The sequence below is a fragment of the Colossoma macropomum genome, unplaced genomic scaffold (genome assembly GCF_904425465.1).
Source record: "Colossoma macropomum unplaced genomic scaffold, Colossoma_macropomum, whole genome shotgun sequence".
Lineage (NCBI taxonomy): Eukaryota > Metazoa > Chordata > Actinopteri > Characiformes > Serrasalmidae > Colossoma > Colossoma macropomum.
The window spans coordinates 7,779,128-7,805,933 of record NW_023494798.1 but is presented as its reverse complement, the minus strand read 5'-3'; the positions used below and the strand labels follow the sequence as shown (position 1 = coordinate 7,805,933).

General features: G+C 39.3%; 1 protein-coding gene across 1 annotated transcript in view; it reads left to right on the top strand.

Annotated features, from left to right (window-relative positions):
* The window catches only part of kirrel3b (kirre like nephrin family adhesion molecule 3b), a 282,884-nt gene that overhangs the window by 153,073 nt on the left and 103,005 nt on the right, over nt 1-26,806 (top strand). The window contains exon 2 of the mRNA XM_036585496.1: nt 26,227-26,376. Within this exon, the coding sequence (XP_036441389.1) occupies nt 26,227-26,376 (150 nt within the window). The remainder of the gene's footprint in view (nt 1-26,226; nt 26,377-26,806) is intronic.

Here is a 26,806-nt window from a genome sequence, read left to right as displayed (position 1 = left end):
ATAATAATAAATAAATAAATAAACTATCACTAGGGAGGGACCCCTTGCATCACTGGGGTGGTGCTCTCAAGGGAACATTTTCAGTATCTTTAGTTAGGGATTGTAATTATACCTTATTGCAACCTTCTATTGCAATTACAGGTTACATCATGTACTGACTTAAAAGTTACTTCACAACAAGATGCAAGTACATACATTTCCTCTGGGAAGATCAATGTATTCTGCTTTTAAAACTCATTCAAGTTAAACAACTGGAGATTGAGGTGACTGTTGTACTTTCTAGGGTACATTTACATTGTTTGTAACTTGATGAACACAAACTGACCAGTAAAGTACCATTTTTTAGATGACAGTGTATTGGACCACTGCCTGGTGGAAAAAGGTCTTTGAAGAACATGAACTGGACGGTTGCTAGTTGTAGTGAGTAGCTGTTAGAAAACCTTTGTAGGTCTATCTAAAGATTAACAGTTAAAATCTAATTTTTCAAAAGAAAGCAAGTCATCCCCAAACTTACACTCTCAGAATGAAACTGTCACTGGGGTGTTTCCCTTCAAGGCTACTTCTCAGTACCTTTAGTCAGGGACCATAATTGTACCATAATCCATTGAAATTATATTTTCCAAGTTGTATTGACTCCACACACCGTCTCGTCCCCAGGCTTTTTATTTTATTGCTCTGTTTTAAAACATTAAGCTATGAAAAAAATACTAATATATACTTTTCCATTAGGAAAAACTTATTTATGGTACACAGTTGGACCTTGAACCACTGTTGTACCTTTGAGGGAACATTTACATTGTTTGTATCTTGATGAACGAGAAATGTATCTGCACAGAACCTAAGTCTGCATGTTTTTTTCAGAATTGGGACAAATAGAGAGGCGCATTAAGGAACATTTCACCCAACATGCTAAGTGCTTTGACTGCAAGGACACTGAGATGTTAATGTGTCTTTTCTTTAAAATTAGGGAAGATGATGCATAACATCATAGTGCTGTTAGGGAGATTATGGCTTGTTAAAGCAGCACAAGTAGATATTGTTGCTGCTACAGTAGACATCTTCTGGCCTTCACTGGATTTGTAGGTCATCATTTGTACTCAGTAAAGAGGTAGTAATTCAAGGTCCTCTCTTTACATTTATTCTTCTTTAACTGGAACTAGTTATTCCTACTTATTCTTGGTAAGCATAGTGTTTTTTTTCTTCAGTCTGCCATTAACTTAGCTTATTCCAGCACAGAGCAGAATCCTAGTTAATCACCCAAGAACGTTTTGCCCTTGTTACGTTCTTAACCAAATGGTTTGGTTCAATCCAATTAAAAAAAAAATGCCCTTACTTTTTTTTTTTTTCTGATGCTGAAATATTGACTGAAAATGAAATAAATGAAAGAGGTCTGACTTTTGCACAGTAATATAACTTGTTAACTTGTTAGCTAACATAACTTGTTGGCTCCATTAGCCTTAGTGCTCCAGGTCAAAACTAAAGAAGTCTACTTTAGATTCATTTCTGATTAATTTCTTTTGGAGAAAGGCAAAAATTGTGTAAATTATTTTTTTCCCTGATCCAACAGTGAGCTATCCCACCTGGATGTAGATTTTCAGCTCCTCTGACCCCACTTGGCCCACTTCGGTCAAGTTTCTCCTGAGGTATTTCTCCAAAGCTGCTTTTTAATGTTCATCCGATTTTTTTGCAGGGATGATTTTTTTTTTCTTTTCCTCTTATTTTTGTATTTGCTTGTGAGCCACAGGCTCTCTTTTTGTACTCCAGGCAAGAGAATCGATCTGAAATATCAAGCATCTCAACTGCCCCTCATCTTTCCTCTATTGAAGAGCAGGTTCTCGCAGCCCTCGCTGTGATGGAAAGATGTTTAACACATAGTCAGAGCAGTAGCATCTTACCAGAGTGTTTCATAGCACCTGGAACAAAATGGCAAACTGATCGGACGAGATAAACATACTGACGTTAAATCACACGTGTGTCGGGAAAAAGTGTCATTATGTATCATTACATCGTAGCGATGGACCTGTCGTGACAATAAGTCTTCACTATGTTGTCAAGGCAGATTGCTTTGTGTCTTTGTACTTCTTTTTCTACAGCAACAATGTTCGGTGTAGGAGATTCACACTTGTTTCCCCCTTCTCGTCTTCTATAGCGAGGAACTGTCATACGCTGCCATTCCTCAGCGCAGCTTGTGAAGAATGAGCACATTTCTGTGCAGCACTTTTCAGCACAACTGTTAGCAATCAAAAGACATACACTTTTAGAAAGGCTGAAGCATTGCTGCAGACAGTTTGCAGAGTTTTGAAAGCCTTGACTTGTCACCTTAGATATATCCTCACTGTAACAGTTCAGACTTCAAAGTTAAGATGACCTCCCTGAAATAAAAAAAGCAAATAATAATGGTGCGATTGATTGAACTATCATCACTTTAACTGTGAATTCCACTCTTTCCAGTATTTTTTTTTAATTTCCATTTTTGTAAATTGCAATGGCTAAACTGACTAAATGTCTGGTGAACCAGATATCTGAAGCATTTAATGCCTCTAAAAGTTACAGGACAGAACAGTTATTACATGTAGAACATACCAATGTGTTGCCTTACTCCTGAGACACTGTTTTACTATACGTTTTGGCCTAAAATATATTTTTATAATCCTTTCAAGGTGGAGAGATATATGCAGGTTGTTGTCCCTCAAAGAAATCTCAGATTATTATTTTCCCATTACAACACATCCTCCTGCCTCTGACATTCGTAAGGACTTCATTTCCCAGAATTCTGGGACATCATATGACCCAGGAACTTCCACAATCCACCAGTCAACGTTCCGGTTAACCTGAATACTAACCTTTGTCACCTGTGATGTATGTCATACGACCAGCTGTAGTTTAGTATATAAGCCTTGGCTGTAGCATAGAATAATTGTGAGGTATTGGTTCTCTTTGTTGAGCTAATGAGCGTTTATGTCTGTATTTTGCCTTCTGTGTTTCCTGACCATGTTTTGTAACTTTGCCTTTTTGTCTTTGCCCTTCCGAATCTGGTTGCCTAATATTGTTTCTTAAACCTTTTTTAAGTAAAGTCTCATTCCTTGTCTTTTACCGCGAGCGTCTGGCTGGTTCTGTTCCGTTACAACCATTGTAACAAACCTAATAGGCCTATATAAAACTCATGTAGATGAGTAGATTCACTGCAATATTTGTGTTATATTTGTGCTGTAGACCTCACAACCCCTCATTCCTACCATGACCACTGTAAAGAAATCCAAATTGGTTTCTCTACAATGCACCATTACACATCAGACCACTCTGAATGACTTTGATTACATCTTAGTGATTGAATTATGCAGAGACCTTGGTGAAACTATGAAAAAATATTACCTTTTTCTGAAAAAAATGGTGGAATTCCTCTTAAATTAAGGTCAAAATTATCTTAACTGTTTACTGTTTACTGCCCACCTTTTCCCATGTGTTATATATCTGTTATTGTCATCAAACAATGTTCAGTTCATTAAAACTAATGTTGTCTAATTTGTTACATTAATTCAACATTAATTCTCCATTAAAGCAATGAAACGGTTACAATGATTAAATCAGCTTATTACAGACACTAAACCATCCATAGATGCTAGATGCGCTACAGATTTTATGAATAATCAACCATCAGATATTTTTCTGCCAGTATTTATAATGAGCTTGGTAATGACTGATGTGTCATTTCTAACACCCTATACATGTCCACCAGATCTGCGACAGAGTTTTTACCAAGGCTTATCTCCCAGATCTTTCCTCTGTATGGTCCAAGAGCTTCTGTTTAATATTCCTTGTAAAACTATGCTTGACCACATTAGCCTGTGAGGTGCAGAGGAGGATAGGTTGTTGAGTCTCAGTTAATCTAAGTGTTTTTCCTCATGCTTTTGGGGAGTTTTCAGTCATGGTTCCAATCAATGTTTCTTCCCCATTTTCTTAGGAAGTTGTCTGGGTTTTCCCGACAGTAGTTTTTTCCTTATGGTCTTAGGGAGTTTTTCATTTTAAGTCTTGGTTCCTCTCAGTGGTTCTTAGAGAATTATCCTTTTGAATCTTGCTTCCTTTCAGAGTTTTTCCTTTTGAGTGATTCTTGTACTTAGGGAGATTTTTCCGGCCACTGTCTCTCTCAGTGTCCCTGAAACAGGGGCTTGATTTCAGGAAATGTCTGGGACAATATGTGTTGTAAAAACCACTACATAAAAAATGAACCAATATATTCAGAAACATAATGTAACAAGCCTTGTTCTTGTACTCTAAGAGGAGTACCCCTGAAACCATCTGGTTCTGCAGATCATGAAATACAACCATTTTTCTTGATGATCATTTCTTACCACTTTGTCCTCCTGGCAAGGCTCCTGGTTAAAAAGAAGTCTTAGTAGAGATTTTTGAACATGACATCTTGTTAACTTCAGATTTTTATACATATTCAAAGCCCGACTGCATATTTTACCAGTCTGCTCACCTCTTCTGACATGGAAAAAAAGAAACTCCAGGGTCTTTTAACTCCTACCACTTTGATCTGCCTTTATAGTTAATCTTCGTCAAAGCAACGGAAATATATGGATCACAGTTCACCACTGTGAATGTGAAAACCACTGTTGAATCTATGAGTTTGCTGGGATAACTTACGGAAGTGAGCATTCAGAAAGTGTTTTTGCCTTGTTGGATGGTTGGATGGTTCAACAGCCTTGTGTGATTTTTACTGATCGTGAAGCTTTGGCTGAACTACAGAGGCTCAGAAGGTTTGAGTTAAGAATCCATCTGGTCAACTTTCTACCTGAACAACAAAGAGAACAGAGAAAGCAGCTATATGCTTTTACATCTAACTTGCTTTTTTTTAATGGTTGTTGTTTTTTTTTTTTTCCCTTGTTTTCTTCAGATCAATACTTGCTTCGAGAAGTGGAGATGAGACGTATTGCTTTATAGCCTGACTAGAATAATATGCAATTCTCTTTGAAAAAGAGTTACCTTGGAAACTGGACTTTTTTTTCCCCCTTCACTTCTTCTGATTTGCAAAAGAAACAATAATTGGAGGTCAACTTGTATTTTTGCGTTTTATTGCACACTTGCGTCTAAAACCAGCAACTCATCAGATACCCGAGCCACGTCGAGAGGGAAAAAAAAAGAATTTAGGATTAATAAAAGCAAGGATACACTGTGACACAAAGCCATTCCGCAGCTTATGAAGCCTCCGAGCGCTTTCTTTGTACGACTTGATGAGATCCGGAGGAAAGATACGGGCCCAAAAGAAAAAAAAAAAAAGATTCAATAAAGGCTTATGATATTTGATGTCTCCATGAATACCTCTCTCTCTATCGTTCTCCCAATGGTTTATGGGTCGGACGACCCTGCCCCACCCCCTCTGCCCCGCCCATCCTCCTTCAACTCACCCCGAGGCCTCCTCTATCCGTCGTTTTTCATTTTTAGCACTCATCATCATGGGCAATCCGTCTTTATTTTGCCTGAGAAACCGCCCTGTTGTGCATAATGCCTTGTGTGACTGCAGGCATAAATATGGCAGCTATTGCAGGCCGCTGATGTTTATCCACGTGTTTGCGGTGGCGGAGACAAATCTTCATTAGCGCAGGAGTCATTGCGCCGCAATCCGGCCGGCCGGCTCGTGACGGCTTATTTGTTTTTTTTTACTGGAGCATGTGGGATGGGAAATGAGTTTGTACATTCAGATCAGAGGAAAAATGAAGGACCCCCCCCCCAGTACGCACACAAATAAACCCCCACACACAAGCCTCATCTTATATTACTCACGCTGCCAGCATACAGTGATTATTTGACTATTAGACTGTCTTTGCCAGCTGTGCCTTAGGGAGCCAATACGTCTCTCTGGCAAAAGGGAAAAAAAAAGAAAAAGCAATGCCAGGTTATTATATGAGAGACTTATGTTTCCAGAAGTTCGAGATTTTTCTTTAACAATTCATCTAATGATTCTAAGGCAAACCTGCATGTCGAGCCTTTTCAGTCTCCTGATAAACTACACCCACCCACGCCTCATATGCTTTTGAGATTCTCCATATTTCAAAGCGAGCGCTTCTGTGAGGCATTTTGTGACGGACTCTTCCAGTCTGCATATTTGCAGTCTGGTTGTGGCTTATTGTACAGCTTATTTTAAGAATTCATTATATTTTTTTATCTTTTTCACTGCTGTTTTAAGGGACGACACATTTCTAAATGCCAGCCATGCTGCGTATCTTGCTTTCAAAGAAGAAGGATGTTTTTTCTTAGGGGTGGATTAACACATTTGATTGACATGTAGGTAAACTCAAGATAGCGATCTGAGAGAATTTGAAAGACTGAGATGATAAACATTTCAAAACTTTTATAGTACTGATCAACATCATATGCCACCTTTCGTTTATTTAACTTGCAGTCAAAATGGCTATTAAGTACAAGTCTTTTCTTAGCATCAGAAAAAAAATCAAAAAACATGCAATATATTTAGCAGAAAATGACAAAGAAGCTTCAACAACTAAATAATATTCAATGTTTCAGTATTTAGTGTGTCTGGGGTTTCCATTCTTTTCAGTTTCTAGTTTTAGTTTCTCAAAGAAATCTGCAGTTTTTCCACATTTCCAAAGTTATAGTCTTAGAAATCCAAACACGTTCAATGAGGTTGAGGTCTGGACTCTGGGGTGGCCAGTCCATTGTTCTGAGAACATCAGCAGCATCTTAGTTAGATTTGATTTTTGATTTGTCTTTGATTTTCTCAGAATCATCCTTTTAGAATCATATTATTGAGTCTTTTCACTGTGCAAGAAACACCTGTGGATTTTTTATTTTTTTTTATTTTTTTTTTTTCAGATCTGAAGCAAGAGCAGAGCTTGATTTTCTCCTCTCTTTCAAAGAGGAAAGCTTTAAGTGCTGTTTATCTGATGGTGACAGTTTTGGTGGTCTACCAGGTCTTAGAAATCCCACTGGGAGCTCTTGTTAGGAGCCAAAATAAAAATAAAAAAGAATAACGCTTCATCTGTTTTCACATTCAAATTGTAAACTTTGGGTCACGTGTTTTACAGCTCCGTTTGTTCTAATACATTTGGATAAGTGGCAAGAGAGGGTACACTTGGTATGGATTGGTCCTGTAGATAATATGTGGTGCTCTTTCATGGATGTTCAGAACAAAAATGTTTTTTTCAACTTAAAAAGACAAAGCATATTGCACTGGCTAGATAAGTGTTTTATAGTTACAGTGCAATCTGTTCCATAGACATCAGTGAAGAGAAGTGTGCTTGATAGAGTTTAAAATAATGCCCCCTTACAATATATAAATTCAATCACACTATTATTTGGTAGTTACATTGTAATTACACAGTTAGTTACACAACAAATTACATTTACATTTAATTTACATTCTTTATTAACACGGTCAAGCCTGCATTTCCAATATTTCATTTCTTTCAATGATAACAATTAGGATTTTACAAAACAATATGCACAATAAACCACTCATCTTTTCATTGAATAATATTAAAATATTCTTTACCTTGTTCTTACCTAAAAAAGCAAATGTATCACTGATTGAAAGTACAGAATCTGTACTTTCAACAGAATTCATTGATGGGCAATGAATCATAAAAACTAATTCATAGCAGTCCAAAAGGCCATTAACTGAAAATGTTTTATTTTATTTATTTTTTTTTGGCGGTTTCCAAATACACACAAACTACTAAAATGTCATTTCCAAAACAAACGTGAATGGACGGAAATGAAAACAATTACAAGTTTCTTGCCATCAGCACCATTTAGGTTCCAGAGAAATGCGTTTGCGACTCAGGTGCAGCGCACCCAGGTGCAAGCGGAGTTCATTTAGAAAGTAAAGCACATCACAGCAGCTGGAAACTTGAGTGCTTGTCCATCATGATGGCCCACTTCTCTGGCACTATCAGATTGCTCTAGATGGAGAAGGGCCAGCCTTATAGACTTCTATTTATTTAAACAGAAACAAAAATACACTGACCAGCCACTTTATTAGAAACATATACCTTGTACTTCCACTCCCTGACCATTTTATGAGCTTCACCTGCCTACTGTATAGGTGTAGAATTACAGACTGTTGTCATGCGGCATGTGTCAGCTGTCTACCTCATTCACTACTGGCCAGTATTATAACAAATTCAATACATATTTGAGAAATTAGTCCAAAAGCTGTTGTGTTTGAATACAGAATCATTTACTCAGCTACCTTTTACGATAAAAGGATACATTTGACTGTGCATTCATTTACTTTTAGTTATGCACTGAAATGTCACCACTCCATCTACTCATGTATTAATGCCTTTCAGCTAATCCATTGCTGACAGATAAATGGAATCCGAAATGCAGCCGTGGCAATGACCCAGCCACGAGTCCCCACACTTTCTGTTATGAATTAGCTTTCAGAGATCAATTCACTCAGTATTGACCCCAAATTCATTATGAATTATGCATTTGTTAATCTGAAATGGACTTTGGCTGGGAATGAGTGTGAAGGTCAGGGGTTTTTTTGCACCCTTTGAGCATGTGTGTGTGTGTGTGTGCATTTGTGTGTTTTCATAGATTTTCAAGACAAAATGACTGACTTTGTAAATAAAAGCATTTCTTTTTGGTTAGTGTGGTTAAGGTCAGTATTAGGTTTATGGTTAGGCTTAGGAAAGTCTCCATAATAACATACTCCAATGAGCCAAAACATTGTGACTACTCAAAGCTGATGGTTAATGTTCATTGTCTCGTAACAAAGGCACATGTCAAGGTCTGGGATGTACTGGATGGTAAGCAAAAAGTCACTTCTTGTAATTGATGCTTTGGATGTGGGAGAAATGGGCAGGCATGAAGATCTAAGCGACTTGGTCATTATGGCCACAGAGATGGGTCAGAGCATCTTCAAAATGGCAAGGCTTTTGGGGTATCCCTGGTCAGCAGTGGTGTATACCTACCAAAGTGTGTATACACCACACCATCCTAGGAGGGACAAATCACGAATGAGTGACACGGTGTTGGGTGACAGAAGGGCTACTGTGGTACAAATCACATACATTTTTAATGATGGTTATGGGATGAATGTGTGACAAACTCAGTGCATCGCATTCTGCTGCGAATGAAGCTACAGATTGGTCAAACTGCCCATGCTAACCCTTGTCCATTGTTGTCCACCTACAATGGGGATGCAAGCATTAGAACTGTATCTTGGTGCAGTGGAAGAGGTCCAATGAGTCCTGTTTTCTTTTATATCACATGGACAGCCAGGAATATGTGTACCATCTACCTGTGGAAGTGATGGTGCCAGGATGCACTTTGGAAAGAAAACAAGCTAGAGAGTGTGACAAATGCTCCTCCCGTTCATCAAGTTGACACATGCTACCTACCTTAACAAGCACTGCAGACCAGGTACACCCCTTCAGTAGTATTCCCCAATGGCAGTGACCTCTCTTAGCAGGATAATGTGCCTTGCCACACTCCACATATTGTTTGGGAAATGTCTGAGGTACATGACAAAGAGTTCAGGGTGTGGCCCTGGCCTCCAAATTCCCCAGATCCAAGCATTTGCGGGGTGTCCTAGAACAACAAGTCCAATCTGTGGTGGCTCCATCTCACAACTTACGGGATTTGAAGGATCTGCTATTGAAGTCTTTAGTGCCAAATACCACAAGGCATCTTCAGAGGTCTGGTAGAGTCCATACCTCAGTGGATCCTGAGCAACTTTGACAAGGGCAAACTGGATCGTAGCATCTCCAAAATGACATGGATTGTGGGGTGTTGGGTGTGGAGTTGTAGCTGTTTTGGCAGAATGTGGAGGACCAACAGCATATTAGGAAGGTGATCATATACACCAATCAAAAATGTCCACCAATCAAAAATACCCAGCCAACAGTGTCCTGTGGGCAGCCTCCTGTGACCACTGATGAAGGTCTAGAGGATGACCAACACAAACTATGCTGACACACATGAGCTGCTGTCTCTGACTTTACATCTACAGGGTGGACCAATAAGTTAATAGAGTGGACAGTGAGTGGGCACAGTGTTTAAAAACTCCAGCAGCACTGCTGTGTCTGATCCACTCGTACCAGCACAACACACACTAACACACCACCACCAGATCAGTGTTACTGCAGTGCTGAGAATGATCCACCACCCAAATAGTACCTGCTCTGTGAGGGTCCATGGGGGTCCTGACCACTGAAGAACAGGGTAAAAGGGGGCTAACAAAGTACGCAGATGGAGAAACAGATGGACTACAGTCTGTAATTGTAGAACTACAAAGTGCACCTATACAGTAAGTGGAGCTGATAAAATGGACAATGAGCGTATAAACATATAAACATATAAACATAAACACATATAAATAACACATATGGGACATAAGTATGACTTGACAGTATATAAAAATAAACTTGAGTGTGTGTATGTGTGTATGTGGGTGGGGGGTGGTACACAAATCTCCAACAAACAGTAAACCCAGGTGGCTGTTTACTTCATTTAGAGCTCCTTCGTTCCGGCTGATGAACGTTTACAGACAAGCATAACTATCACAGGCAGCGAACTGATAATGTGACTCATTTGAAGCTTTTTACAGTACAGCCTAATGCTCCCAGCCCTGCCCTGCCAGAATTTAAAAAAAGAACAGAGAAACAAACAAAATTAAATCTAATCTGACCTGGGACGATAAGAGCACACCTCCTCAGTCTGGAAGCTGTGCTGATTAATTGATGCGCTTCTTGCCGCCTTTCTGCAGGATTGTCAAATTAGTGATTGCGCTGCAGATAATTAAGCGCGTCAATCAAGACCGTGGCAGTGGATTAGGGCAAACGTTGAGTGATCGGCATGTGGCGATGAAGGCCGGGGGCATGACTCCGACTCCCGCGGGGAAGGGCGCCTGTGTAAATTTGCCCCGTCAATCAGCTCGGCCCTTCTTCACCCAGCTGTGTGGGCCAAGGTTGAGGCAGCCAGTACAGGAGGAACGAGAGCAGGATGGGAAATGATAACTAAATGGAGAGACCCAGTAATGTTGTGTTGAGAATAATTAGAAATACTGAGATGGCTTGTGCTTTTAAGGTTGACATAGTAAGACTTTCACATATTTATTTGCTACTTTTATGAAATATAATGTCAATGCATAAACAAAAGTAGTTGCTGGTATTTTTCAGATTTCGCTGTTATTCAGTGTGTTATTTAGTCTGATATTTGCCTCTATGTATCATTTTTATCATCTTTGTATCATTTTTCCAGTTGTCACTTTTATATCATTCACTTTTCTATTGTTGTTTTATATCGTCTTATATTGCCATATGATCACCATGTTAGCTGGCTTGTTAGCTAAACTAACAGTTTACTAGAAATGATAAACATTTTTTTGGTGTGTTTTTTGAAACTGATTTTGTTGGTTATAGAATTTTTATAATTATCTTTGTATCATTTGTCTAGCTGTTCCTCTTATATTGTTCAATAGGCTGTCATTTAAATGCTAGCTGACTTGCTAGCTAGTTAAGCCACCTGTTTACCAGGAAAAAGTAAGACAATTTTTTTTAAGCTTTGCACAGTTCATCTTGGTTTGTCATAGAATTTAGAATCATTTAGAATTTAGAATATAGAATCATCTCTGTCATTTTTCTAGCCGTCCCTTTAATATTGTTCGAACAGCTATCATGTTCAAGATAGATGGCAAGCTAGCTAGCTAACCTTACTGTTTATCAGAAAAGTGTCAACTCATTGTCAACAAAACTCACATTTGATTGTTGTATCATTATCATATTTGAATCACTTTTAAGCTGTCAGTTATGTGGTTCAAATAGCTGTCATTTCATCTGGCTAGCTAGCTAAGGCAATTGGTTACCAGAAAGCAACATATTAGGTAAAATTTGCATAGTTTGATGGAGAATTGTCAGCATGCCTGTATAAATATTCTAGCCGTCACTATTACATTGGTGAAACCGCTGTCATATTAATGTTAGCTGGCTAGATAGCTAGCTAGCTGAGCTAACTGGTCACTAAAGAATAAACAGTGTTTTTTTATTAAGCTTTAGGATGATCACATTTATTTGTTGTTTTGATGTTAACTTTTAGCTGTCACTATCATATTGTTCAAACAGCTGTCATATTCATGTTAGCTAAATAACTGCTTCCCAAAAATAAGCAACATTTTTCATTAAGTTTTGTAAAGGTCACATGTGGTTGTTGTATCATCAGCTCTCTATAATTAAAATCTATGTGCAAAATGGAGTAGCAAAAAGTTTATTCCTTTAAATCAGTTATAAACAAGTTATAAAACACAATATAAAACTGCCACTGTAATTTGAAGTACAAGTAAAAACTCAGAATAAAATCACTTTTCTGATATGCTAGCCAATTTTAGATAATGTCGTTATTCCACATCATATTAGGAACTTTTCTGTACCTTTGAATAAAAAACATTTCTTCTACAGTAAAGACTACTTAGAGTTTTGGTGCTGGACTGTGCTCCTGGTCACTGGGTGCTGCCTGGCTGTTTGAGCTGAAAGGCATTAGTGATGCAGGGGAAGATGAGGCCTCGATAAGCACAGCATTTGGAGTCCACAGCAAGAGCGCTGATTGATCCAGCCATCAGACCAGGCCCAATGGGTAGAATTCAATTAGGCTGTGCTGGCCTCTGATAGAGTAATCCATATTACCCTCATTTGTGTTTACTCTAGCTCCCGGGGTGTGGATTAGCTGATGCCCACAAGGACTCTGTCGTTTATGATGTCCTCGAATATGTTAGTATGGCTTAGCCCGCTCAGGTTAGCACTGAAGTAGCAGCTTGTGCTGAGCTAATTTTATGTTTGTGGTAAATCTGTGCTAGATTTAATCAGAAAAAAAAAGGTTTTGGAGCCAAATAATGGTATATTCTAAAGAATCTGTATCAACTGTATTAAGTAAAATCCTATTAAGAAAAAAAAAATGGAAAATTAAAACAATCTCTTGTACTGTCTGCAGTGCCACTGTAGATATGGAGAACATACCATGTTCCAAATATTTGACTAAATACTTTTATAGAACTAACACTTTATGCTGCTTCCTCCATCCTACTTCCATGGAGTCTGCATTGATGCTCAACCAGTGTTGGAGGGTTTAATAGCCTACTCCTACTCTCCCCTAATTGCTTTGAGATATCCCTGAATATGGCAAGCCCACCACAAGAATACTCAAATGGAAGAGGAGTGGATAGGCCAAGGTAGTAGGGGCTGAAATGAAACTCGGGGTTCAGGATATCCCTGAAAAACTGCTAAGGTCATGGTTAGGGTCATGGGCTCACCTAAGGTCATACAGCAATGGTAATGAGCTAATTAGTTGGATCAGGTATGTTGGGAGCATGGAAAAAGCTAAAAAGTCCAGGGCAGTGAGCCTCCCATACCAGACTTAAGAAACACTGATAAGGATACTGATAACAAAGAGACAAAGCACTGAAACAACAAGGACCAAACTGTTTAACAGCTATGCATTTGCCTCAAGACTAGCCTTGGTGAGCTAATTAGCTAGCTAAGGAAACCATTTTTGAGAGTGTCCATATTCAAAATAACAGAATATCTTAGTTTGTTGGTATATCTGAGGTACGGATATTAGTGATATTTTTTGTAGAAACAATTTAACCTTTTCAACTCCTTGGAACCACCGGTGGTTCCAAAATGCACTTTGTCATATTCTTCATAACTTTCATATTTCATAAGATACATTCAAAAGGTGGGTGTCGTATGAGAGCTGTAACTGTCTTCTTTCCAGTCAAATAGATGGGTGATGTAATTTTAAACCCTTATAAAAAAAAAAGGCTGAACTCACTATTTTTTGTCGACTGAAAGTCGACCCATTTTTCCACAAATCTGGGCTATAAACTATAAACAGATGGCGTCTCCTCAGTGATCTACTCTATAAAAAGTATTTTTATAAAAAAATACAAAGAGCGTCTAAGATTTTTGGTTTTCAGTGATAAATTGTAAGCATGTAGCAATATGTGTATGATCATAAAACACATGTTCTGTTAATTTGTGCGGAGCTTGTACAAAAAATAAATAAATAAATAAATAAATAAAATAAAAATTCACAGTTATTTCAAGCAGTTACTGAATAATTTGCCTTACGATTTGGTCATGTAAATTCAGATGGACAAACCAAAATATGCCCTGGTCAATAAGAGGTTAAAGAAAACAAGGAGCTGAAATATGGGGCAGTGGGAACATGTAAAGCTACATTGAAGGAAAATAGGTGCCAAGGAATATAGGTACCTGCGAAAATATGGAAAGTACCTGGGAAAATACGGCTGTTTCTAAAATTACAAAGAAGAAACACTAGTCCTGTGGAACAAAGGGCCCTGGAAGCATGAGGTTGTTTCCTAGACATCCCAGGGTGTAAACAAAACTCCTGGAGCATAGAACCCTTGAAACTTACAGCCCTTGGAACATAGGAATGACTCCTAGATAAACTAGCTGCCTTTTTTCCAAACATGGTTAAACTACCTAAATGTAAAACTTGACTTTGTGGCTATTACACAACAGCACATTAAAAGCTGAGGTATGAAAGCAGTGTATTCAAGACGGCCATTTCAAAATGGTCTAAAAGAGCGATGCTTTAGCAAGTAATTGGCAGCCCGGCATATCTTTCCCAAATTGAGTTGGTTGTGGTACCTTTAATAAACTTGAAATTTGCACTGCAATTTTGTCATCTGCAAAAGGCGAAAAATATCACATTGGGGTCGGAGACAAAAAAGAGCCTTGATTGAGACGTTCGTAATACATGGGTGGCAATGGAGGAAAGAAGTGGAGCAAACTAATGGATTGGACAGCAATTTGCGATGTCATTCCCCCTCTGCCTGGGCCTTTACAGAGACAGCAAACACAATAAAGGGGAGATTTGTTCTTTCTTCTCCTTCTTTTGTTAGCATAGCGGACCATTCCGCCTGAAAGCAGGAGAGGGATTAGCAGGCTGCTCTCTCCAGCGGCTAGCTAAATGAGCAGCCTCTCGCTAAGGGAGAGGGGCGAGGCTCTAGCCTCCACAAAACTCAGGGGTGTGCACTCAATGCTAGGCCACAAGAGTGAGATTAACTCACACTCTCCCCAGTGCTCCACTCCACACTTAAGAGACCCAAAACACGCGCTGAAGGGAGGAAATGGACTCAGGGAGCTAATATTATTGCCTGATTAGCTTAGCGTGGATGCATGCGACGCTGAGCGACTGTTCCAGTGGCGGTCCTGTGGAAGCGCTGATTAACAAGCTTGAGTGGCTGTGCCACCGCGGCTTCTGATATTAATTTCCGTTCTGATTCACGCAGCGTGAGCAGGGAAAGCGGCCCATGAGCGGTAGATGAAAATGGCACCATCAAATGGTAAACAAATTACCTTGGAGCGTAACAAAAGTGGTCCAAAAGTAGCTGCCTTCAGCCAGCCTTGGACCAGCGACCTCCTGACCTCCAACAGCCTGGTCTGGACGATATACTGTCATGGATGGAGAACAGTCCGATAAGCATGGCTAGCATTCAAAGTTCTTTTCTTCTGCTTGCTTGAATAGGCAAAACATAGCTCTCCTCCATGTGAGTACAGATTAAAAGTGCCATGCCTGTTCATGTGAGGCACACGCAACGGTGGACTTAGCGCACCACTGGTTATTGACTCCCTAATGCAGAGGATGAATGGAGCCATTTGAGCCTTTTAAAGTGTTCTTCACTTGAAGTCATACTGAAGTCATCTCCAAATGCTGCTGTCGCATTGATTTTGATATGAAAAGAACGTGATCTGACAGTTCTGACTTCGGAGGCTTCTTACTCAAGCAAACAAGTGATAAGTTACAGGCGTAGCCTTTGTGATGCCACTACTTTGATGGAGCACATATTTCCAATTGCAAAAATAACGGTTTGAACTCATGATGCCATTTTATGTTCAGAGCTCGTTAAGCAGTTGGAGCAGACTGCATCAGGCAGCAATGGCAGCAAGCATGGCAGCATCTTCTGTCTTTAGAATAGCCTGAGTCAACATGGTAGCAGGTGGAGAGCTCAAATTTCAGATATTGATGTGGTTTGGTGTGTAGAATCAAACAATTATAATATACAGTTGTAATTAATTGCATTATTTTTGCCTCTTCTGCTCAAACTTTTACTTAAAGACCCTAAGAAAGAAGTTTTACATCTAAAAAGCAGTGCATTTTTGGACTGATGTGTGCAATATAAACACATCCATATGGATATTACAGTGGAGGCTCTCGAGGATAACTGGAGCTTTCCACATTGCTGTTGCTTTTGTTAGTTTGCTGATTGTTGATTTATCAACATGTCTCTCTGGAGCAATTTGAACAAAAGAGCTACAACCTTGGAATCTATCATAGCAAAATGCAGTGTGTAAGCAGCTGAGCTCCACCCTGCACTGCTACAGTTTGGCAGGTCAAACTGGGAAAATGTTTAAACATTGTTAAAAACATATCGCTGTTATCAGAAGAAAATCTCATATCTCCAAAATGGTAACTTTACAGGAGAAGGAAAAAACTTACTTTACTTTGAATGTAAGTCAATGGAACCAGACTTTTTTTTCATATAATTTTGGGTCATTTCTTTCAGTCCATTCATCATGAAGTTTACGAACAGTGTAAAGGGTAACAGTATTTTCAAATTATTTCAAAAACTGAAAAACGTCAAAAATGGAGATACAAGGATTTCCTCCAACAACAGCGATATATTATGTTAAAATGTTACTATTATGTTAACTTTGATGGCCCAATAGAATTTCAAAATCTTTGTGGTTTCCCATTTTATATATTTCGTGCAGCCATTAGCCACCAGTAGGTGTCACCCAAGAAAACACATGGCAACATTAAATTTGCAGTATAGCAAAGTGGAGTGGAAGGGAGTGACCATAGGATTGATCTGGTCACTATTCTCTAAAACCACCCCACTTGCAACTGCCTCTTATTCCATGTGTTTAGAAACATAGGAACACCTTAGTGGCGCTTGCTAAAAACACAAAAATGTATTTCAAGTTGTTGCATCATTTTTTTTCCAAAGCTCGTTTGACAATGATTTGGTTATTAGCCGTTCATGCACAGATCCGCTGTTAAAGTGTGATTTTATCGACTTAACTGCAAGAGTGAAAAAAGAACAGCAGGTTTTCACACTTTGTGTGTCTCCAGAGTTGACAAGGTATCACCACGATGATACTAATGAACACGCAAGGAAAAAATTACATACTATGTGTCACAAGCAGCGCTTTGATAAGCCTATGATTATTCAGTAATGGTTGATGTCATTCAAGCATGGGATTTTACCTTTGAAAGTTTATGAAACTATGAAATAAGCCGCTGAGTTTTTGAGGACAATTCTTTTTGATTTTCGTAGACATTTTCTGATCCATATTAATGCTCCTTACTGATTAAATAATGTTGTTTTTATAGTTGCTCTCAGAGCATGGCATTCCGAGTAGAACTCTTCTCTTTGGTTTGAGCTGAAGAGGAGCCTGAGGGACTGGCGAACTGTCAGTCTGCATCTTTCTCAAGTCAAACCACGCATCTCCACAACTGACTCACTCTAATACATGCATCCATGCACTTGGACACAGCCTGGCCCTGCTGACAGTGGACAGACTAGTGTCCAAGTGGCACAGATCTTTGCTCATCTGCTTGCTTATCCAGAGAAGGGGTTTGGAGGTTCTTCTACTGAGGAACCCATTCTTCAAGAAAGCACAGAATAGGTAACAGTGGTTGGTATAGTGTAGTGGGCAAAGCCTTTGCCTTCTGTGCTGTAGACTGGGGCTTAATCCCCTGCCTGGACAAGCACCCCACACTATACCACTAAGTGTCCTTGGGCTAGACTTCTAATATTACCTTTGCCTGTAAGTCACTCTGGATAAGAGCGTCTGCCAAAAGTTGTAAATGTAAACAACAAGATTACCAGCCTGGCGTAAAGCTGGACCTTCTCAAAGCTCCAGAGAAAGTTCCTGGACTTTTCGTTTCCTGTTTCTCCATGCTTCATCTCTTCCTACCTTGCACTTATCAGTTGTTTCAGTCCCCACTGTAAGCGACACATGTTCTGATGGAGATCCTTTGCACATTAGAAAGGTTCTGCACACTTGCACATCTCATTTACAAACAAGATTACTCAAGGAACCATTCACTGAAAAGTTCCTTAGCAAAGCAAAAATTGTTCTTCCATGACATCACTCCAGGGAACGACTTTGGCAGCTGTGTTTTAAGTGTGTAGAGCTTTACCTTCTCATAGGTCCAGAGAAAGTTCCTGGGAAAGTTCCTCCCTCATCTTCTTTCCCCCATCTCAGTCCCCACTTTGAACTATGTTTGTTCTGCTGAAGGTTCCTTCAATTTTAGAAAGGTTTTCACATTCTCACACATGGTTTACAAAGTGGGTTCTTTAAGGAAGCATACATTTGACGGTTCTTTAGCAAACCAAAAGTGTTTTGGAGAGCGTACAGCTGGACTTTCTAAAAGGTCTGGACAAAGTCCCTGGACTTTTTAATGTAGCTGTTTTGTCATACTTTGGGTGTATTCTGGAATCAACAAAAGTTTCTCCAAATCTCCAAAGGTTTGCATTGGAATTACATACATTATGGACTCATTAAACATCACATTTTTTTTTTTGGGTGTATGACTTGCTTACATTTTAGTTCACATATTAGAAAATAAACTGGTGTTAGTTGTTCTTCCTCTTCATTCACATTTGCTCACTTAGCCAGACAGGACTTTGGAGTTTTTTCAACAGAGGCACCCATTGTTCCAGAGAGCAAACGGTATAGAAGATGGGGTATATAGGTATTCTTTAATTAGCTGTCTTTGTGGAAATCTAAGTACAGAGAGTGAGAGGCGCTCCAGGCACTCTATAGTAACAGACACCATTGACAGGTCTGCAGTGAGAAAACACACCGTGAATACCAATGGGCAGACACCCACATGCACACACACCTGCTCTACCTGTAAGGCTGATTGTATCTTGTGGCCTTCCAGATGAGTACAGTATGTCTAGACAGTCCCTTTTCATCTGTTGTTTCTTTGCAGAGACCTTTTTTCTCACTTGCCTTGATTATCACCGTTAATAAGGCGTCAATAAGAGGGATTAGTGTTCACACGCAGCCAGAACCTGAGTCATAACGTGTGTATATACATACAGTAGACCGGCTGCTCTGCATGCTCTGCAATTCACTAATCACAGTTTCTTAATTCCAGCCTCATGCAGGCATTAGCACTGATCTCTCAGCTCTGGGAGTAGACTTGCAATGTTTTAAGCTTTAGAAGTTTTTGTTATTGCTTGTGTTAAATCAGTTCTTTTTTACTTGTACCTCATTTTTAAGAAAGCTTGGTAAAAACCTAATGAAATGGAGTTTGACTAGCTCAACTTTTATATGTTTTATTCAATATTTTTGTATTTGAGGATAAACTAGTTGATATATGCTAAATAATATTATGAAATTCTCTACAGTTATTTTTTCTTACCAGGTTTTTTAGGAGTCCAACCACTGGTGCTGGAGCCCTTCTTCTTTTTCTTATTATTTATTATGTAATTATGTAATTACATTTAATAGTTTTGCAAAGCGACAATAACTTTAGCCTTCCAGGGGTTAATCTCTCCCAGAGTCATCGCGAGGCTGAGCAGAGGAATCTGCGCTTCTCCACTCGGTCGAGCACCACGCTCGACTGGCTGCGCAGCTGGTGCTCTCACAATATGAGGGAGGAAGAGGAAGAGGAGGAGGGAGGAAGAGTAGGGAGGAGGGACGAAGGGCTTGAGCCAAGGCCGGCCAGGCCAGTGGAGCGGAACGCTGACAGATGCGACGGTGGCTTGAAAGAATGCGAGAGAGAGAGACAGAGAGAGAGAGGAGAGAAAGAGAGAGAGAGAGCTTGAGAGAACGTTCCTCCTGTGGAGCTCACCCCCCCACTCTTCCTCCCTCCTCCTCCCCTGGTCCCAGTCCCCACTGTGACCTACATATGCATTCTGCTGCTTGAAATGTTTGCAGTGAGTGAACTAGGCTTTGCATTTAGCCGGGCAAGTGGACACACCAGGTGGCGTGGGCAGAATGTAAGTCGCTCTGGGATGGACATTTAGTCCTGACCAAAGCGATCTACCTCCTTCTGCTGAAGCCTCTTCAGCCTAGCTACCCAAATCCACCTGATCAGTACATATAGGGGTATAGTCTATATACACGTACTGGCTTACTAGTCAAAAGACTTACATCATTAAAAATGTTTTTCATAATATTAAAGCTATTTTGATCTTGATTTTGATTAGACTAAATGTTTAAAGACAAGTATGAACAGTAAAACTGATGTCTCTGAATAAATCATGTCCAAAACAAAACTGTTGCTTATCAACAAGTAGTTTTCAGCAGCTAACAAGGGCTCAGCATATGTGTAAACTGAAGAGCAAAAATGCTTTGTTGAACTGAGGGACTTCCTCAAACTGATGGAAATTGCATTTCATAGCAACGGTAAAAAAAACAAACAAAAAAAAATGAATAATATTAGAAAATAGGAAAGGCTCCTTTGGTGTCTGTGCAGTCTTTCATTATGACAGCAAGAATGCTGTGCTGGAACCTTATTGTTTTTGTTAGGATTTTTCTTGTTAGTATTGTTGTCCTTTTTCTGCACTAAAACTAATTTTGCAAAGCAAACCCTAAGTTTTACAACTACAAAATCTAGTCAGTAGGTATCTCTAGGCAAAACTTGACATTGATTGGCCTTCAAAGAGTGCTACAGAGATTTAAACACGTTCAAGCCATATTACCCCATTATTCTACAGATAAGCAACAGATGTCTTGTGAGTTCAATTCTTTCAAACACAAATTGTGTCTTAAATTTAATGGCTTGTCAAAGACTTCTTTGATTAAAGTCTATTATATTGGGGCTACTAAGGATACTATACTAGGGTCAGAAGGTCAATCTGACCAAAGCTTGGCAAAAGTCTTGTCTGAAGGCCTTTTATCAACAGTCATGATGAATAGATTTTTTTTAAAAACTGCCTTTCGTTTATCTTCTGTGTGTGAAAATGTACTGCTTTTAATGCATAAGATCCCACTGTGCAGAACAGTGCTTGGACCCCGAAGATTGCAACTGGCAGATATATTTCCACATTGGATGCCTTCACTGTTGCTTCCACTAAAAGGGCTTTGCTAAAGATGTGCTCTGCATCTGTCTCATCCAGTAGTGAATCTTAAAATAGAAAGAAACGCACAGACTTACCTGTGCTGAATAAAGCAAGCTTCTATGTCTCGTGAGAAAAGTTTTCCACGTTCAGGGGGAGCCTATTGATATTCATAAACAGTACTGGCTCTCTTGTTTCTTGCTGTTATTTCTTTATTTACTTCTTAAAAGTAATTAGCTGTTAGGAGTAATCAGAATAATTATGGGATGGCGTACAGTAATAATTAACGATGAACGGGTGTCCTGATGTTCAGGGAGGTGAGGTGGTGGCAACCCGCAGAAAAGCATCTAAATTTGGCTAATCTGTAGTGGTGACAGGGGGGCTATGACTAGGTGGTGGAAAGAGGGTATAGAGCAGGTACAAAGCAGGGAAAACACAGGGGGGTATTACAGCCGATTGCACACACACACACACACACACACACACACACACAGAGTACACATTAATTCAATCAGTGCACAGCTCGGGAGGGATGACAATGCCAGTGATTACAGAGACAAGGCAAAGAAAAGAAGGAGTGCTTTCCTGACATTCTTCATGATTCCAAACCTCTGAAACACATTCAAGTTTGTATTCATGTCTTTGTTGGGCATTTTCATTAGTGTCTGTATTACAGTAGCTAAATAACACACAAAAGCACTTTAGCATTTTGTTTTAGTGGGAACCAGCCGAATGTCCCCATAATGTTTTCAATCATTCTGAGGACAGTTGGTCCCCACAGAGCGATAAATACATCCCCATTCATACACATTTGTATTCCTGTCTTTCTGAAGTATTTCCATGTTGTTTTGTATGACTGTAGCTAAATGCTCCTGTGCTAGGCCTAACTCAAATCTAACCTTAGCCTTAGCAACCACAAGCTATTTTTTTTCTTTTTTTTACATTTTCTAATAGCTGCAGCCAAACATTGCCATGTATCACACATTATCATGTTTTCCATCGTTCTTGGCACATTTGGTTCCTACAAAGCACTAAACTAGTGGCACACTAAACTAGTATGACTAGTGTGTTTGTTTTGTCTTCCATCGCCTTCTGTATGACCATAGGAAAAAAAAAATGGGCTGGGGAAAGTTGCCCACAAGGTAATTTGTTTTTATTTAATATATCATATTTGTTGTGTTTAACGTCTGCAAATATTACTAGTTTTTCATCATTGCATTTTGGTTGGAAACAAAACAGTTAAAAATGGTTTTCAAGGCCCAGAAGAAAACAATCCAACCAGGATTTATTTTCTCTATGGTATCTAAGTAGATACAACCAAGTTAGCTGTCCCATTTTCTTGGACTTCAGGAGCTAAACTGCAGATCAACTTGTTAGACTGACCACCAACATAGCAAGGAACTAACAATGAATTCAACCAATCATGCTATTTGATATACAATGGGCAGGGCCAATTTCATGAGAAAAATGTCTTTAGGCCTTCTGGAAGTCATGGATACGTCACTGACTTCCAGTACGGGTGGCATCTCAAACAATAAGTTTCAATCAGTTGTTAGAAAGAGAAAACAGTGACATCTAGGGCTCTTTACTGAAATAAGTGTAGAACAGATTAAAATATACCTTAATGCCTTCACAATTTTCAAATGTCCATGTTTAATCTAGAACAGCTCAAAAATGTTTACATGAATCAACACTAGCTTAGTGCTATGATACTTTTTGACAGGACTTAGTAGAAATTAGCATAATTATAGGTGTTTTTACCTCATTTTTGACATAGTTTTGACAATTATAGCCCAAAGTGAATGACTAGCTCAAATAGTCACATGTTCCACTGACACAACATCACACATCATTCTGGGGACATTTTCTGAGGTCCCCACAAGGAGCTAAATACACATTTGCACATGTTTATATTGCTTCCCTTGAAGGATATTTCAGTGTTCCGCATTATGACTGTAGCTACATGCTGTTGTGTAGCACATAATCAAACCATAAACTCAGGAATCAAATGCTAATGTTTTACTTCTACAAATAAAATACAAATAAAAACTGAATTAATTAATTAATTATTTTTGTAAAATAGCAAGTTTTCCTTACGGGGTCTGGAACTACACTGAGGCCATTTCTCTCCACAAAGCAAATGCACACACACAAAGAGAGAGAGATTACAAAACAAACAAATAAATAAATAAATAAATAGAGCTCCTCACAGGCGAAGCCTCCTAGGCTTCAAAGACGAAGTGCCCAATATATGCCTACAGATTACACACACATTTTTTCTTTCCGCGTCTTGATTTAATAATAGGGATGGCATACGCGTGGATCCGCCGCGGAGAATTTGTATAAATCAATCCCTGAATGTGTGTTTACCTCTTAACAAGCCATGCATCAGGTCCCATTCGAAGAAGGACAAGAGTAGGACTGATGCTTTTGCTAATACAAAACCTCCACAGCAATTACAGGCGCATTGTCACATTCCTGTGATCAATTAGTCCTTTTTTCTCACATTGAGAGAAGTGTTTGTTTTTCTGTCATTTTCCATACATCTCTGTTTTTTTCTCCCACTTGAATCTGCTATAAAAAGGTGTGTAAATGCAATACAGTGCATCATGTTATGATATTACTTTCTTGTCTGATTGTTCTAAACTTTATCATGTCTCCAGTCACTTTGTTGCACCTATAAATATAAATGCACATCTGGACCCAACATTATAGACATATTTGCAGGTTCTTTAAGCTTCTTTTAAATGTTCTTCCCACTTGTGCATTTAATTTACAAATAATGCTGTCTGTTAAAAAGATTAAGGGAACCAAGAGTGGTTCTTCTATCGTAACCTAAGAATCTTTCTTGGCACCTTCACAAATAAGGGTCTAATAATGACTTATTTACAGTATCCAAATCCAAATGTTTTATGCAAAAAACAACAGATATTGATGTGATTTCAAACCTTTGCATAGCAGTGTAATAGTACCTTGTTCTAGGGACCCAGAATAAAGCAGTGCAGACAGGGTCAAAATAACCCAATCCTGGACAGTTCCATATAAGAGACAGCTGAATGCTCTGCCACTGCTGCCATTAATGCGCTCCATTACATTTCTCTGCAAGCAAGCATTTCTCCATCCAGCTCCGTATGGGGCTGACAGCGTGCAGATCGTTCCATTTCTTTATGTATCAGTGAGTGTGTCTTTGCAACATAGTAATAAAGGCATGTTGTGGCAGGAAATGAAAGACATTCATTCTACTGTATTGCAGCAACTTCTTTTGTACAAGAGGCAGCTCTGTAAACAAAGCCAGACTGAAGTAAATGTTAGATAGACAGAAATGGAAGGTACTTCTGTGGTCTGAAAGAGCCAAAATCTAGATTATTTCAGTTCAGGTCAATATTATTTTTACAGCATTTTGAAAAGAGGGAGCAGCTTCCCATTAATTTGGTTTAAGGCCTAAATTTTGATCTCAACTTCAGTAGAGTCCAACAAAATTCTGGACAAACCCAACTACACTTCAACATCATTTATTTTTTAATAAATTTGGTGGTAGCCTGACAAAATTCCGTCCCAACTTGATAGTAGACCAACCACATTCTGTGTGAAGCCAACTATAGTCAGACACCCTTGTGAATCCCAATTTAACCTGACAAAATTGAGTTCAGTTGGGCCTGACTGTAGCATGACAGAATTTCAGCTGAAAATTCCATCACAACCTGATTGTAGTTCAACAAAATTTTGTCTAAACCCAGCTGTAGCCTAAAAAGTTCTGTCTGAACTTAAACATGACCTAACAAAATTCTGTTTAAACCTGACAGTAGCCCCCAAAAATAGTGTCAACCTGACTGTAGCCTGGCAAAGTCTATCCCAACTTGACCGGAGCACAACAAAATTCTGTGTGAACTCAAATGTAACTTAACAGAATTGTTAGAACCTGAGAGCAGCCTAAAAAATTCTGCCCCAACTTGACTGTAGCCCAACAAAATTCTATGTAAACCTGAATGTAGGCTAACAAAATTGTGTCTGAATCCTACAGCAGCCTGACAAAATTGTGTCCCAACATAACTGTAACCCAACAAAATTCTTTCCCAAAAAATTTCGTCTGGACCCAAAAGAAGCCTGATAAAATTCAGTTTGAACTGACTGTAGTCCAACAAAATTCAGTTCCAACCTAACTGTACCCCAATAAAATTCTGCTTGAAACCTGCCTTTACAACATTCTGTTCAAACCTAACTGTAGCCCAACAAAATTCTGCCAGAACCCAACTCTAGCCTGACAAAATTCAGTCTGAACTTGACTGTAGTTTAATAAAATTTGGTCTGAACTTGACTGCAGTCTGACAAAATTTGGTCTGAACTCAGCTCTAGCCCAACAACATTGTAGTCTCATAAATTTCAGTTCATTTTCACTCGGCTCTTTGGCTGATGCCAGTGCAATCCACATGTCCACAACGGTTGACAGTTTTTCAACTAGGAGATGGGTGGATATGTGCTTGTCTCAGGGATGCCTGAATCACTTCGCCTGTGTGCTGGAGGTGTGAAATTGTCATTTGCCATGTAAAAAGTCCTTAAAGCTCCACATTCCTAAGGATAGTGCCTGCAAAGTTAGCTCAGCTACAATGACAGTCACACGCCCACATACATTAGAACAGGAGGCAGCTTTTTCAAATGCTAAAACGCTTCTACCACTGACATTAAGAACAACATTTACGTCTGCTTGTCATGACGAGACACAAGAAATGACACAGAGGTTAAATTAGTCTCTATCTCTCTATCTGTCTGTCTGTCACTGACACCTCTCCTAAGAGGCCCGAACGCCACACGGTATCTCTCGTACGACTCACGGCTAATGTAATCCACTGAGTGAGCAGCAGTACTGTGTGTGTGTGCGTGATTTTGTGTGTGTGATTTTGTGTGTGTGTGCCTCTGTTACATGATGTTGACAGACAGGTAAGAGACTCACTATGCTATTAACATGAGATATTAATTTTAATGCATCGAAAAGCTTTTTCAGAGCAGAATGCTTGATGGAGTGCTAGTAATGTTAGCCTGCGCTTAAACTGACATGAGATGTTTCAAGGCAAGCTGTCAGAGATCCAAGTATTTAACTGACTCTCTCTCTCTCTCTCTCTCTCTCTCTCTCTCTCTCTCTCTCTCTGTTGTAACAGGGGTGCTTGCCATGTTTTCCCAGCAGCCCCAAGACCTGGTAGTGGTAGCTGGTCAGCCTGTCACGCTGCCATGCTCAATTCCTGGCTACCACGGTGTTGTGCTGTGGATCAAAGATGGCCTGGCCTTGGGCGTCGGAAGAGACCTATCAGGTAAACCAGTAAGGTGTGATTATCAACGTTTCTTAAAATTTTAGTGTTAAACAAAACAGGAGGCTGCCAGTGGGGAAAGAATCTGTCTATGTTTTCTGTTAATTTGTTAATTTGATAGCAAATTAACAGCTCTTACCCTTTCCTCTCCATTAAGCCAGACTCTCAAATCTCCAAAGTGCTTTTAGAGGGAACTTCTGGTAATGAGGGTTCGCTTAGCTTAGGTACACATTAAGACGCAACATTGTGTTCTCTCTCTCTTTTCTTTTTCCTTTCTGCAAAATGACCTGTGTAATTGCTGTCAGATGTTAAAAAAAGACTAGGAGTAGCCTACCAAAATATAACCCGCAGACCCTTGAAGTACTTTTAGCTTTTAGATAGCTTTTGAAGTGTGTCTCTTCCTCGTTTGCAAATTGCCACTTGCATTGTATCG